The 16,749-nt window shown below is 33.4% G+C and overlaps 1 protein-coding gene across 4 annotated transcripts in view; it reads left to right on the top strand.

Annotated features, from left to right (window-relative positions):
- Window positions 1-438: 438 nt before the first annotated feature.
- Window positions 439-16,749, top strand: part of LOC122513499 — a 47,243-nt gene continuing 30,932 nt past the window's right edge. For all 4 annotated transcript variants that reach the window (XM_043629891.1, XM_043629889.1, XM_043629890.1 and 1 more), the window contains exons 1-3: window positions 439-1,011; window positions 4,310-4,610; window positions 14,598-15,480. In XM_043629891.1, coding sequence (XP_043485826.1) covers window positions 4,330-4,610; window positions 14,598-15,480 — 1,164 coding nt within the window. In that variant the 5' untranslated portion in view covers window positions 439-1,011; window positions 4,310-4,329. The remainder of the gene's footprint in view (window positions 1,012-4,309; window positions 4,611-14,597; window positions 15,481-16,749) is intronic.

Raw genomic sequence — 16,749 nt, 5'->3', positions numbered from 1 at the left:
GAATAAAACTAGTGGAAAATAAAACGATGCTAGGTGCGGTAGTAGTAGTAGTAGTATTAGTGTCGACGATGATGACGATGACAATGGTTATTAATACGTGACACACAGTGCAGGGTCTCGCGTGTTGGTGTGCCCGCGGGTTTCAAGTGTGCACGAGTGTGTAGAAGTGAAGAAGAAAATCACATCTATATGCACACACACCCATATATATATATATATATAAGAAAAGGGGTGAACGTACAGTGAGTGTTGTAATTGAAGTGACAAACAAAAAAAAAGAAAGAAAAGGAAAAGGAAAATAGAATATTAAAATAATAACTAATATTAATATAATAATATTAATAGTAATAATAATATCTATATAACAATTATAATAATTATAATAATAATAATAGTAATAATAATATTAATTATTACAACTACAAATTAATGATAAAAAGGGAGGGTGTCGTTCGATGTGAAAAAAGAAAAAAATAAATTAATTAATTTGATTATAAAAAAATAAAAGACGGCGGTGTAGAGGATAAATGCAATGGAGTAGCTTGTGCGGGTTTTTTTTTCAAAAAAAGTGAAGATTGTAAAAAAGAAAAAAGAAAAGAAGAAAGGAAATAATAAGAAATATAATTAAAGAAATTCTTCATCGTCGTGTGCAGCAAGCAGTAGAAGAAGCAGCAACAGCAGCAGCAGCAACAGGATTGGTGGAAATAAGAAGAACGGGCAGGAGGAGGAGGGGGTGGTGTGTATAAGCGCGTACATATGTATAATACGTGCGCGTATGAGTGCGTGATCGCGCGCGTACACGTACATAATTTTCACTCGAGACTCAAACGGTGAATTATATATTACCGACTACGCGATTTTTCGTTTGGTTTGTTCGTCGTCGTCGTTGTTGTTGTTGTTGTTGTTGTTTATAATTTCGGCCGAAGGAAAATTAAAGCCGCCGGCCAAATTTGCGCGGAGAAATTCGAAGGAGATCCGCCGGACTGCCTTCCACAGCTGACGTCATTACCGGTGAGCAATCAAACTAACCTCAATTTGTTATTTTGAAGGTTTTTTTCTCTCCCTCCATATTTAATATCCGCCATCTTGAATTTATTCGAATTCAAGTGGTACATGAAAATATTATCGAGTAAAGGTATATATATTTAATAAAATATAATTTAAAATAACACACAATATTGTTGTGTTATATTAATATATTATTATTATTATTATTATTATTTATTTATTGAGATAAACAACGATATCATATAAATATTATCAACTATATATATATATATATATATATATATATGTTTCTCTCAGTTAACAATTAGAATCAATAGCTTCTCCGATAATGGCGGATACAAAAATCTGGATGAAATGTAATCGCATTGTGTGTACGTTGGAATGTGTGTGTTTGTGTAACGCGTGCGCGCGCGTGTACGTACATACGTACGTACGTGTGTTCAATGTGTTTGTTACAACACTTGTTGCATAAACATGGGGATAGATATCACGCCTCGAGGATAGATAATTATTATCTGTAAATGTATAAAAGGACGAGAGAAAATATAAACAGCTGTTTCAGGTTGCATCTCTGTCTCTCTCTCTCTCTCTCTCTCTCTCTCTCTTTGTATAAAATTTTCTCGACTTATCGATAATATAAATTGTGTCGTCACCTTATATTCTTTTACTAATATTACATTCAATAGTTTGATATCGACGATCGATAACTCTTAATGAATAAGATTAGAACGTTAAAGGAAAAAAAAGAAAATAATAATAAAAAAAAAAACATGAAACATAAGAACTCATTAACAATACCAACCTTCGTCATTAAAAAAATGAATCATTCTCATAATTTTTTTTTTATTCTTTTTATCTATCATCCTAATCGATGATTCACAAGCTGATTAAAAAAGAATAAAAATAGTATAACGATTGCAAACTATCGCTAAAATAGAAATAGAAATAAAAAGAATATTGTTGTTTTCATTTATTTCTCTTCCGCGTTATTTGTTTTTATTTTTTTAGGGAGAGGGGGCTTGGGGGAGGGAGTTATTGTAATCTATGCTAATAGGAAATTTGTCATAATTCTTTTTTTCTATTTTTTCTTTCGACCCATGAATAAATTAGTCATTATTATTCTATTTTATTGTCACATTATTGGTTTTTCTTATGTGCAAATATACTTGATACTTTCCTAGACAATTTTTGTTTAATATTCAATAGTATTACATGTACTGTGTGTGTATGAATTTTTCCTGCATCCGTCAAGTGTGTGTGTGTATTTCAAAATAATTGATTTTGAAAAATTATTTAATATATATATATATATATATATATGTGTATTTATTATATCAACTTGGTCATTGTAAAATTTTGTTACCATATATAAAAAATATCTTTTATGCAGATACACACACACACACAATATATATATCTATATATATATACAATTGTAAGTGCAAGTTGGTTAAACACGTTCGTCGTAGGTGTTTCTGAGTTAAATAGTATGAATCATATATATATATATATATATGTATAGATATATATAGTTGTATTCATTGTGATGATGGTGCAGCTCAGTGCAAGTTGGTGCATTCACCTCGGGCTAGTAGTTCTGCTTTAATCCAAGAGCCATACCCTTTTCATATAGATATAATATTTTTACATATGTATGTGTATGTTCATACATATATATATATAGATACTAAATGTACACGTCATAGAAATCTCAACGAGTACACATATTTTTTCTCATCTTCCTATTTAACCATATTTATCGGTTTTTTTTAAACAATATAATATAAAACGGATGATTATTCAAACACCGCTTATATTTTTTAATCTTGCCAACACAATCCCTGCAAAATATATACAGGGTGTACTAAAAGTATTATTATATTTTTCCAAACTTATCTATCACAAATTATTATTACCCACAATTTTGAATATTATATAATAATACCTTTATTGCAATTGACTCATCGTTACATATTATATTATCAAAAAATATTAATTATTTCTTTTTAACTATAATTGTAACATATGTTAAGTATTGTATGTTTAAAGTGACTCTATTACAAAATTTACACAACGATGATTAGTATATTATTGCACGACTCATGACAAACATTTATTTCTTTTTTTAAACGATGACTATGATGATATATATATATATATGTGTGTGTATGTTTAATGTATGCGTGTGTGCAGGTGCGAGTTTCACTTTTTAAATTATGGACTATATACGTTTTAAATATTTCGGTTCTTGTTAGACGTTTTTTTTTATCACCATTCTATTTTTATTTGTTTGTTTGTTTTTCTTTTTCCTAATCTTACACCCCTTCACCCCAGCCCACCTCCCTCATCCTCATTGCTTTTATCTTTTTGACTATTTGTTCTATAGTCACGTCAATTATACATCACGTCGTCAAACACATTGGAATTTGTTAACTATTTAAGATTAGTAGTATTTCTCACGATGTTGTTCAATGCTGCAATGCAGCAGTCCTTGCTGCTGCATTACAACAAGCAAGAAGGCAGGCAACTTTGTGAACGTGCACGCATCACACACATCCTTCTATCTCTCTTTTTCTTCCTTTTTAAACTCTTTCTACATTCCCCTACTCACCGCCATTTTGTAAGTCCGAGCGCGCGCAATTCAACTTCCTGGAAAAAAGAATACTTTGATGAATGTATAATTTCGTGTGTGTTTGTTCGTATCCATGATCTTTGATAATTTGTTGCTACTTTTTAATTGTATAAGATTTTTAAAAAGATTTTATTCTTTTTTTTATACGTAATATATATATATTTTGGTATAGTATAATATGACTGTATTGTATTACTATATATTGCAATTAATATACTATAGTATACTGAATAAATATACATACATATTTTGGTATAATATAATATACTAAATTTATTATCGTAGTATACTATATTGTATTATTATATATTGCAATTAATATACTATAGTATACTGAATAAATATACATACATATTTTGGTATAATATAATATACTAAATTTATTATCGTAGTATACTATATTGTATTATTATATATTGCAATTAATATACTATAGTATACTGAATAAATATACATACATATTTTGGTATAATATAATATAGTAAATTTATTATCGTAATATACTGTATTGTATTATTATATATTGCAATTAATTTACTATATTGTATCATTGCATATTGCAATTAATATACTATAGTTATAATGAAGTGTAACAATATAAAATATATATTTTATAGAATACTAGATTATTATAATTAATAAAGTTTTCTTGTAATCGGTCTGTTTCAGTACATAATGCGCTAGGGGTGATGGAGACAGTGGGCAAACAGGTCCAGGTAGTGAGTGGACTGGGGGTGGGGGGCCCAGTGGGCCCGGTCGGCCCAGTAGGGGGAGACCTGCACCACCATCACCATCCTCACCCCCATTCGCATCCACCGCACCCGCACTCCCACCCCCACGGTCATCCCCATGGGAGTCACGGGCATTCGCTTGTTGGCGGTACGTCGACCCCTGGTAGGGCTCAGGCTCAACCAGCGGTTTCGCATAACCAGCATTTGCCTCCGAGATCCACCCCCGTACAAATGCACAGGTATGCCAACATGAGATGAATTATTAAACATATCTCCAATTACATTTTTTTCTTTTCTTTTTTACAAAACGCTAATCCAAACAATGTTCATTTTTTTTATCTAATCATAAATTATTTATACGTAGACCAAGTATAAAACTCTAATTAGAGTTTTAACTAAAGTTTCTTCTTCTTCTACTACTTCTTCTTCTTCTTCTTCTCGTTTTACGAAAAGATTCGTTAACCCGTTTATAAACTTAGTTTCTATTTGGAATGTTAAATCTTCTAACTTTGAATACCAAAAGATCACGGTCATGGTCACACAGTCACGGTCGTGGCATTAATTAATTGATGAGTATAAATTCTGGATATTAGATTCGTTGAAATTCCAAATGAAAATGTTCAATAACATTGACAAGGTATTAAATTCCTAAAAAGGGTTAATTGTTTTAACTCTTTTATCAACACTATCGTTAAATCAAAGGAGTAATCTGTACAGACTAGGGTGTGTTAGTGGTAGTCAAATCCGTGCGACCTTGAAACGAAAAAGTTCAAGCGGAGTCTGTGCCGACACACGATGAGAGTGAGTGAGTGAGTGACTGAGTGACTGACTGACTGACTGTGTGTGTGTGTGTTTGTATGTGTGTCTGCTGAGAAAGAGATAGCAGTAGAGTTTAGGCGCCACTCGACATACGATTAGAGTATATATTCACATGTTGCAACTATTAACAATTCAATGCATAATAATAAATTTAGCGATGACTGCAATAAGGCCTCCCTTGTTAAATTTACAAACGCTAAACATATTCACGTACGTGTTAACTTAGAATGTTCATCAAAAATCTTTTTCTATCTACGCACTTGGCTAAATTTCGTAAACTTCTGTCGCATTACCAAACATTATTTTCGCTATTATATAGTAATCTTTAGTTTCTTACATGTGTTACACACAACTGTACATACACATGTACATGTGTAACGCACATACATTTAAATCAGTGAGATAGAAAGAGAAAGATAGATAGAATTAAATTTTGTTTGAATTGTGACCTCGAGATTTAGGATTTGAAAAAGGGTAAAGGGTGGGAAAGAGAGAGAGAGAGAGAGAGAGAGAGAGAGAGAGAGAAAGAGAGAGGAAGGCTGATGTAGCAGGAAGAAGTGGAAGATAGAAAGAGATGGCGCTTGATATTGGTGGAGGGGAACAAAGATGGTGGCAACGGAGGAGTAATGGGGGATAAGTAGTGGGGGGTCTAGGGAAAAAGAGAAACGAGCTATGCCGAGTGAAGCCGAACCTAACCGAACGAAGCGTCGAGCAAGCTCGACCTAACTTTTAACTATTCCAACAACGAATATACGTGTGTGTATGTACGATGTATGAATGTGTGTGTGTGTTGCATGTTGCTGCGTATGTGCGTCGTTGTTGCGCGTGTTGCGCATGCGCGCAATGTTTTCTCGCTGCTACTGCTACCTGTCGATTCTAACCTCAAACGTCAACGTGTGCAACGTTGATCTTTCATTTCGCGTGTTAAATTCTGAATTAAAATTTTGTAACTCGCGCGTTTTTTGTTATTGCATTTATTGCAGGACCGCGATAGGACAGGGATAAAAACATTTAAAGAATGCGGAGGGTGGGGGGAGCGGGAGAAAAACGAGGAGGTTAACTTTTAGGTTAACCAAAAATAGAGGAAGTTCTCTCTCTCTCTTTTTCTCTCTATTGCAAGTTGTTTTGTGATTAAGAAAAAATAATAAAAATATAAAAAAGAAAATACAGTAAAGTTTATAAAGTGAGGGAAAATAAAGGAAGAGGAATTGGCTTAAGCTTTAGTGTAGAGTTGGTGGATAAAACATACACATATATTCCATTCTATTGGGCGATGCGCCAGGAAAGAGAAGAGAACAGTCGCGAAAAGAGGTGGAAAGGGATCTTTCAAAGAGTCGAGGTTATGACTCGACCCGATGAAGTAAGTCACACGCGGTTTATTTTCATTCTTACCGATTCCTTCGGTAAGAACATTTTCCTAGATTTATAGTAACTTTAGAAAAATAAGTGGTTAGGTCTTACCTATAAATGAAATTTATATCCTTAGGATTATATTTAAATACAATAATACTTTGTCTTTTTATAAACAACAAAGATTAAAATATCTTAAGTCGAGGAATCTATTACGAAAGATAAAGAAAGCGACGGAAATCGCGAAGCTTTTTTCCTTCCGCATTTTTTTTCTTTTTACAGATCAGAAGAAACTCTTATTTAAATATCTGTAAAGTACTTAAAAACCACCAAACGAAATACGACCCGTTCTTTTTCTTATTTCTTTTTCTTTAAAACGTGTTTCCTTGAAAACATGAGAACGTGATTTTCGAAAAAAAGAAAACAAAGAATAAAATTCTAATCGTCTACTGACCAACGTAGTCATAAAATTTATATTCCGTGAGAGTTGCGCATGCGCGGAACTAATGAAACTCGAAGACGCGGGAAAAGATTCAGATATTGAAATAAAGAGAAAAAGAGATAATTAGATACATAGGATAAATAAAAGAAACAGGATGTTTTTCTTTCTCTTTATAGAAAGACAGAAAGAAGAAGAAAAAAACTAAAAAGAAAGAAAGAAAGAAAGAAAGAGTAACGAACGATTCTTTATCTCCTTTATGACGCGCATCTTTCACTATCATGTGTATTTAATATACGTATATATGTGCTTATTTGGTGAGACTGCCATTGTATGTGTGTGTGTGTGTGTTCGTTCAAGAATGTATATGTATGTTGGTATATAGGAGTATGCGTGCATGAATATTGTGGAGGAGAAGCAGACCGTCTGGCTGGCTTGCGTGGGAAAAGCACGAGGAAGGAGTGGGAGGAGTGAGGAGGGGCCCTGACGATAGAATCAGAGGGGTGGGGAAAGGGATAGATAGGTTTGTGGGGTGGGGGTAGAAGCGTGACGAAGACGAGGATGAGACATGATAACGGTTCGATTCGATCGTTCCTCTTTCTCTTCTCCTGTCCGTTACTATCTTCGTTCCCCTTGATATATATTTACAATATATGTTACATACATACCAAATTTATTTAAAGAAAAAATAGATAAAGAGAAAAATCAATTTCAATTGAAAATAGAATGAATGCTATGTTGTGTATACGCTTCTTCTTATCAATTATTTCAAATGTTTTTCTGGACTGGTGGTAATGGAAGATTTTCAAATATGAATGAGAACATTTTAACGTACAATTTTGAATTGGGGTTTTTTTTTTTTTTATAAACGTATTATTGTGATTTAAGTATATGATCGATATAACGAATAAATTAGAATTATGTAAGGTGATGTGTGTGTTCATGAATTTTCTCACGATAATTATTTATTTATTCTTTTTCTGTATTGGCATATTAAACGCATGGAAGAATCTTTTATAGATTCGTAATTAGGTTTATTTTGTTTTATTTTTAGCAAGGTCTGTTGGTATAGGTCATGTTATGGGTTAGTAGTATGGTAATATAATTAGAAATTGTAATTAATTAAAACGAGTTCCGTGAATATTTCCGCCGCAACCATTGGTGCCATTATTTAAAAACGATGCAACAATAATACAAATACACAAGCGCGCGTGTATATGTGTATATATATATATATTTATGTAACGTGTAAAAAAAAATGTATATTAACGAGGCATTTCTCGGTAGGGTTATAAATACGGGCGTTGATCCGTCGAACAGAACGGGCATACATTTTAAAAATATCTCCATCTCTTTTTTTCTTTCTTTTAATTTATAGTAGTAGGCCTGTGGGTTTGTAGGAATTCGCAAAGATCTTATTCTATATATATATATACATACATACATATTATTTATACCGGCAATTTCATTTATAATTCGACGTAATCTTTAATTAAATCAACAAAATTGATCAATATAAAATCTTTGTTTATATTATTACTTAAAAATAAAAATAAAAAAATGTATTTCAATTTGAAATCGTAAAGTTTGATGTACATATTGAAATTGAAATTGAATCTAATTGAATCGAATTGAATTGAATTGAAATGAAATGAAATGAAATGAAATGAAATGTGCATCCAATTTTAATGAAACACACTGTATACGTGTTCTTCCTCTGCTCTGATAATCTACACAAGAAAAGAAAATATAAAAAGGTAGATAAAAAGAAAGATAGAAAGTCTATACGAGTTATCGTGTGTAAGAGTTAGAGAAAGAGAGAGAAAATATCCAGTAATAGTTTAAAAGAAAGATGGCGGTAATCGAGAAAACGTCGGCCATTCTGACCGTAACAAGACAGGAGGTTAATGGTGCGATTTTATTGAAAGCCATTTCAACGAAGATTCTAAAGAAAAATCATTTTCATGAATATATATTCAAATAGATTTTCATTACTTCCTTTCTTTTCTTGTTTCTCTTATAATTTATTGTTATTCCTTGCTTTTTTTCTCTCCCCCTTCTCCCCCTCCAACTTTTTATTTTGTATTCGTAATGGCCGTAAAAATGGCGGACGAAAATAGTAATGGCGGAATAGTGAAAAATTAAAAAGAAAAATAAAAACACGATAATTGAATAAAATGATCGTAGACACAGTTTGTGATATTTCTTTACTTATCGACTTGACTATAAGCGTGTACTACGTGGTTGTTTAAAAGTAGGCGAGTAAACATGCTAGTGGGAAGAGAACAGGAGGAGGAATAGGAAGGGGGGAAGGTATAATTGGTCACATGCAAGGAGGAGTAGTTTGATAGAGATTACTTCATCTTCCACTTTTGTTCTTTTCCTGGTAAATGCATTCCGATGTGTGTTAAGTATCTTAGAAGTGTAATATAATATTATAATCTTAAAAGTTACTAGATGATAATATACAAATTAGCCAATTAGCTTCTTTTTAGTCCTTAGCTTAATTTGAAATCAATACTCTTTCCGATTGGTTAAAAAATCCAGCAACTATTTGTTGAATTTGATTGGTGGATACGTTAGGCGTCTTCTCATTGGTCGAATCTACGTAATTAAATAAATCAAATATCGACAATATTGATTTGGAAATAAGATTATCCAATAAATCTTATTTTAAAACGTGTGGGATGAATCGAAATAAGTAAAGGTCTAGATAAAATAGGCTATGAAGAAATTTGCGGAAGTGCGATGATGGCGAAAGGGGTCTTGAAAACTAACTAATGCAGGGAAAAGGTTACACATGTATTATTGCTGCTTCTGTTGGTGTGCTGCTGCTATTGGTAGATTATATACTACTGTGTTCCATGTGTGTATTTGTGAATTGAACACAGACACACACACATATATATATATATAGACAGAAAGGCATGCAAGCAAGCAAGCAAAGTAAGTTTGAAAGCAAGACGAAAATGCGTGGTCGTTTGTGTGTCCCTGGAACTTCCGGCTTACATTCATACTCTCTCACGCGTTATATACGTTGAAAACTTCTTGATACAAAGCAGAGCGTGCGCGGAGAGTAACAGCAATAGCAACAGCAACAGCAGCAGCAGCAGCACCAGCTTTATCGACTTTAGTTCGCACAAACAAGTCCGCGAACCAGGTGAAGCATGTGCAAAGGTCTTAAGACTTCGTTTCTTGAGTCTACGCCTTAAAACTTTTTCTTCCTAGCAGGGTTTCTCAACCTAATTGTTTATTTTCGATAATAGCCATTTTTTAATTACACCCCTGGAACTAAAATTTATTTTTTAATTTTGCATAGGGAAACTTTTTAATTTGTTTTTTATTTGTATAGATTATGTGTTTAGTATTGTATAATACTAATGGGTGGGCTTTATTACTTCTGTTTTTTTTATAATATTTGTATAGATACTCTGAAGGAAAAACAAGGTTATAAAGGGTTGAATATATTTCTTCTATTCAAAGTTTTATCCTACTCTCTCTTTCTAATATAAAAGAAGTTAACTTTCTAATCACTTCTCGAAGCCATTCGATTTTATTTCTCTCTAATTTACGAGAATTAACTTGAAAACACGTTTTAACCTAACTTCGTAGTTTTCTTCTTTCCGATTGGTCAGATTAGTTAACTCCTTGTTGAATTCTATTGGTGTGCATGTTATACGTCTTCCCATTGGTCGAACTTTCATCTCTCTATTTTATTTATCTTCTTACTCTTTTCCTATTAATAGAAAATGGTGTTCGAATGGATTTTTAACCCATACTTCAGGAGCGTATATCATAGAAGTATCATGAAAAGATAAAAAAAAAATAAAATTCATTTAACTTTTAATTGTAAATTATATTATCGAAGGTTATAGGTTAAAATTTTGTAGGGCAACATTGGTTATATTTAGATGACCCTTTTATACGTAAATAATACGTGCAATATCAGATATTGTCTATTTAATATTAAAAATGTTCGAACTATCTTTTTCTATTTCGGCCATCTTTATTTCTGTCTTTTTATCTTTCTTCTACCCTGTAACAAATTAATCTCTCACGTAACTTTATAAATACATAGAATGTCGACGTTGACCCCAAATGCCAATTTAGTTCAATTCCCTTTTTACGTTTTACTTCTTCTTCTTCTTTTTCTTATCTTATTTCATAAATTTTATTCCAGGAGAGATATTTCCAAGTACACGTTGGTAAGGTTGAAAGTAGTCAACCGTAAAAACGTTTATCGATCGTTGCAAGTCAGGTTAAACGATAGGGATCGATTTGAAACATTTCTAAGTCGACGAACTATAGAAAGATCTTTTATTTATCTGTTTTATTTTATCATACTTAGGAAAAAGAAAGAAACGGAGAAATATATATAATATTATATATACAACTATATTTTCCTCTATAAAATAGATTAGACATATTAAAACATAACTCAATTCATTTTTATCTTTTTCCTTAAATAGAATAATTTTACATTTCTTTTTTTAAATCATACACATTATAACTTAAAAAAAAAAAGAAGGAATATATATTCTACTAACCTGCACAATGAAATTTCTTTCTCACAAAGAGAATTATTACATAGATATGATTAAGAATTCATATACATATATATATATATATACATATAAAAGTTTTCCTAAAAGAGTTTCGGAAGGTACGATGAAGTTTCATTTACGAGCACGTTCCTCATTCTCACAGAGGTGTCCCGTTTTATGTAAGCTGCATGGCCTGCGTCTACGCTTGTATGCAACGTTACATAGAGGAGAGGTCTATCGATCCTAACGCGTCTCCCTTATTTACCCCCCCCTCTTCTCACTCTCTCTCTTTCTCCCTCTTTCCCCTTCCCTTCACTTTCCTTCCCTTCCCTCCTCCCTATTTCCCTCTATCTATCTCTCTTTTTCTTTCTTGCAAGCTCGTTCCGCGCGTCCTGCTTCTTGGTGAACTATATATACGTGTATATATATGTATATGTGTGTATATGTGTGTATATAGCACGGTACAGCTGTGTTTGAGTTTTCCTATTTTCATGTCCACGTTTCGCTTTCTTCTCAGTATCGATCAACCAAAGCCAGTTCGTCCTCAACTAAGGAAGAACTAACTCGACGTTACCCATAAATTCCCCCATAAGACGACTACCACCCCTCGAGCACACTCGATAGAAAAGTTTTCTCATGCACGGCGGCATCATTCCGTCGAATGGATTTAATATGATTTTTTTTTCTTTTTTTTTTTTTAAATTAAATTAAAATTCATATAAACTTTCCCATAAGGATTCATATTATCGAATACGATTTTTCCATCTATATGATTTCTACGTGGAACGTGTTTTTATGGTAATTGTATTTGTTAAATATATGTTGTGTTTTGTCGTAATCATGGTGATTTTTTTTATTTCGTTGTTTGAAGAAGACCGACGAGTGTTTTAAGAGTCTAGGGATAAATTGTTGGAATGTTTTTCCTTGTCCCTGTCTGTTCTAGGGATATGACTGACCATAGGTTGATTGTCGTCTCTCTCTCTCTCTCTCTCTCTGAGGCTCATTAGAAAAAGAAAGAATAAACATAGTAGGAACGTATATCAAAGAATAGTAGTGGGGGGTTGTGTTAGAGGTAGGAGGGGGTCACTGACCGTTACGTCATCAAGCAACCATGGACTAGAGAAGACCATCCGTTGACCGATCGCTAATTTTGATAATGTGTTGGAATTTTAATATTATATACATGTGTGTATATTCGAAATAACATTCGTAGAAACTTAAATATTATATGTATGGAAATTTTTATGAATATCAATAAGAGAGAAGTTGCACAATACTAATTAATAAACATGGATATGCATACAAAATGTATATTTTATAATTTATATAAATTGTTTTTCGTTATAAAAGGTGTGTGTTTTTTTTTTCTTATTTAATTATTATATAAATACAATTTTTAAATAATGCATATAACGGAAACAAAATGTAATAATCTCAAATACCTTTTTAGAAATCGGCAAAAATAAGTAATCTTATCACGAGTTAGATATTTTTGTATATATAAAATATTAATCTTTTTTTTGTTTTTAAACGATGAAAAGCATTTCTCATAATATTCCTCTCCGTCTATCTCGTTTTTTGATATCGTCACTTTTTTATAAGTCGAATTCTCAAGGTCAAAGGATGACTCACTTCCAGTAAATCGCGTTGATGGGTCAGTAATACGAAGAATGTTATGCGTTGCATCTGTCGTGTCCGAATTTATCTCATATATAACCGGACGTCGCTTTTAAACTTCTTAGAGATATATATATATATATATCTTTCTCTTTCTTTCTAACACAAACTAAACTATATATATATATAGTAATCTCTCTGCGAATAAGTTACATGAGTCATAGAGAAAATAGATTCATTTATACATAAGTTTATTTAAATGTATAATTATATGTAGATAGGTTTTGAATAGAATATGGCCGCCGTAGTAGTGTTTATATAAACACGTATAAATATATTCTCATTAAAGTAATATTTCTCTGGAGAGGAGGAGACGCAGCTGTTTAGAACAGAAAAGCGCATTCACCTTATCATCAGCGACAAGAATATGGTGGTAGTATTGTATTAATCGTAGCTGTGTTTGTGCGTTTATATGTCCCCCCTTTTTTAAGCGCATGCGCAATAAAAAAGTTGAGTATTACGGGTATGCGTTCGTCGCTTCGTACGGAGCATGCGCAGAACGATAATCTCCGCCTCGCCACGTGCTGCATATACGGCGTCCATCATCATTCGCAATACCACGAGTGGGAACCAATAGCAACGCTTTATCACGAATCGTCATTTCTTTGAATATTCTCATTGGTTATATTTACTTCCACTACTTTACCACCACAATTTTAACTTCAGTTTTTCTTATGTATATATATATATATACATGTTTTTTTCTTATAATAGAATATTCTTGTTTCTATAAAAGAAATAGATATAGTAATTTGAATGACAATTATTTTGATTCATCCTTTATTTAAATACAAAAAAATATGCATATGTATTTTTTGTCTAGTTGTTAATTTTTTGTTTACACTTATTCCTGGTAAGGATAATAGTTTCTCCTAATCATTTTTGTTTTTGATATATAAAAGTAAAAAAGGATCTCGTGACGTATAATTATACGATAGGAAAAATCAAAATAGTTTCTCTTATGTTTAGAAAGTCGTCAGTGAGAACGTTAATTGATTAGATGTATATAGATATCGGTAAAGAAGTTTGGAAATGTATCTAATTTGTTGGATTATAAATGAACAAGTTTAGAGTTATTTTGATTGTGAGTTAACTATTATAGTAAAGTTATATTTGTGGAAGGGGAAAATACTGTGCGTTGTGTAACATAGGGAAATCGTTCCTAATGTCTATATTTAATAGTCATTATTTAGAAATAGTGTATTTATAAGATTAAATGCTATATGCTAACTAATGTCTAACAATAATTCATTTAAAACTACTATTTTAAACAACACGTTAGATGATCTCATACATTACCTAACCTAAAAACACATCTTTCTCAAAACATTAATCATAGTTAAGAACTTGAAAAAAAGATAAAAGAAACTATTCTAACAAAGAACCTTCACTCGTAGGCCGACGCAGAATTACGTGAACATCAAAAGCAGCAGTAGTCCGGTGTCACCGAGAACTGCCGGCGCAGGAACGTCGTATGTACAAGGCGGTGCAGCAGCGGCATCGTCAGCGGCTGCTGCAACGGGAGGAAGCGGTGCCACGAGCTCGGGTGCATCAGGTCCATCGAATAGCAGCAATAGTAGCGGCGGCGGCGGCGGCAATAGTGGTAGTGGTGGTGGGGGCAGCATTAGCGTAGTTGGCGGTGGTGGCAGCACCGTCAACGCTGTTGTGGTTGGAGGAGGAGGTGGAGGAGTGAGCGTGGTAGCGCAGCCTGGCGGAGGAAGTGGGAACAGCGGGAATGGCGGCAACTGTTCGGTTGTTGGAGGAGGAGGAGGAGGAAGTGGCAGTAGTAGTAGTAGTAACAGTAATAACACCGGTGGAAATGTCAGTGGTGTTAGTGGTGTATCAGGGTCCAGTGGGAATCCAAATGGTGGTGGTGGGATTGGAGGTGTTGGAAGTGGTGGAGGTGGAGGTGGTAGCGGTACTGGCGGCGGCGGTGGTGCTGGTCCACCAACCGGTTACGTTGCTTTACCAATACCAGGTGGTGGTTTACGATACATCCATCCTTATCCACAAACTTCATCGTCGGTGTCCTCTGGCTCGGTAGTATCATCGGTTTCAGCAACTTCAGCAGCAGCCGTAGCTGCGGTAGCCAACTCGGCATCAGCAGTTGCAGCCGCAGCCGCTGTTGCAGCTGCAGCTGCGGCTGCTGCTGCTGCTGGTACTGTACCACCAACTTCTGTACCAGCAACTGCATCAACTGCTAGCATCAGTCAAACACCACCGCCTCCTACGGGAACCGGATATGTTCCGAGGGATGCCTATCGTGGCCCCACTACAAACGTAGGTATTTTCTCCCATCGAGAATATGCCGTCTTATGTTTTTGTTTTTCCTCCAACTTTTTTTTAGGCTCTTACAACAAAGAGATATTCTTTATCTCTCTTTCTTCTCTCTTTCTTCTCTCTCTATTTCTCTAGTTTTTATTGTAACGCGAATATCTGTCTCTATAGTATTTTCTGCTAAACTTCGAACTTGAAAAGAATTTTAAAAATGCCCGCCTTTTTCATTCGCCATGTTTGCCCACCAATTTTCAAATTCTTTTCGATTTCCCGCAACTTTAGTATCGATTCTCGATTATTTGAAGAGCTTTGTTAAGAAGCAATAGTATGATTAACATTATTGCGCGTTTCCGTATGACCAGGGCTTCATTTTCGTCTGACGCCCGGTATTTGTTTGATATCTTTCAACGCAATACCGACATTGTATAGCCGGCATTTGTCTAATATTTTACACGTGGTGTAGATAGTATTGCGGAATTAGTTAAAGTTTGTTCATTTTTCATTTTCTTTGAAATAAACGACGAAATATAGTGAGAATAATGAATTTTAGAGAGTTCATCGATTTGTTCAATATTTTTCAAGAATATTCGCATGATTTATTCGATTCGGTGATCGAATATTACAAAAAATATCCTAATCGTCCACGTCTCAGTATGGAAGACATACTGGATACTAGACAAGCTTCACTTTTAATAACTCAATGGTGTGTAATATATAAAACAAAACCCACAGTTATTGAATTTATTAACAGTGAAGCTAATCAACCAGTTAATCCTAGGAAAGTAAATTATCCAGAGTATTTTTCTTCTATTCTATCATCTCATGATAATTATTTCAATATTTCAAATAAAATATCCAAGATGGATTCTAATTTTCTATCACTTAAGGTATCTACTAATCAATTATATTATTTAATTTAATAAATAGAAATTATATTTTACTATTTTATTACCATTTGTTATCTTATTGTCTACTTAAGATGATAATATCGCTCCCTCTAAAAGAAAAGGAACACGTGTATACATAAAATTAGTTACGATCACTTCATCGACTTCATGGTAATTGTGCATTTATGGTTAACCAAACTAACTGCAACATGAAACATTCTACGTATGCATCCGTAAGGAAATATAAAATATAAAAGATATACTTGGATGTAAGCATAAATGTACACGTCTACCACAGTTATGGTCCTGTCCTTGACTTTCACCGTGCGTGGGTCTCCTCTCTTTCTATTTTTTCTCCTCCTCTTTCTCATTGACAATCCAGTCA

The sequence above is a fragment of the Polistes fuscatus genome, unplaced genomic scaffold, assembly GCF_010416935.1.
Source record: "Polistes fuscatus isolate 324 unplaced genomic scaffold, CU_Pfus_HIC Scaffold12, whole genome shotgun sequence".
Classification (NCBI taxonomy): Eukaryota; Metazoa; Arthropoda; class Insecta; order Hymenoptera; family Vespidae; genus Polistes; species Polistes fuscatus.
This window is presented reverse-complemented; position numbering and strand designations above follow the sequence as displayed.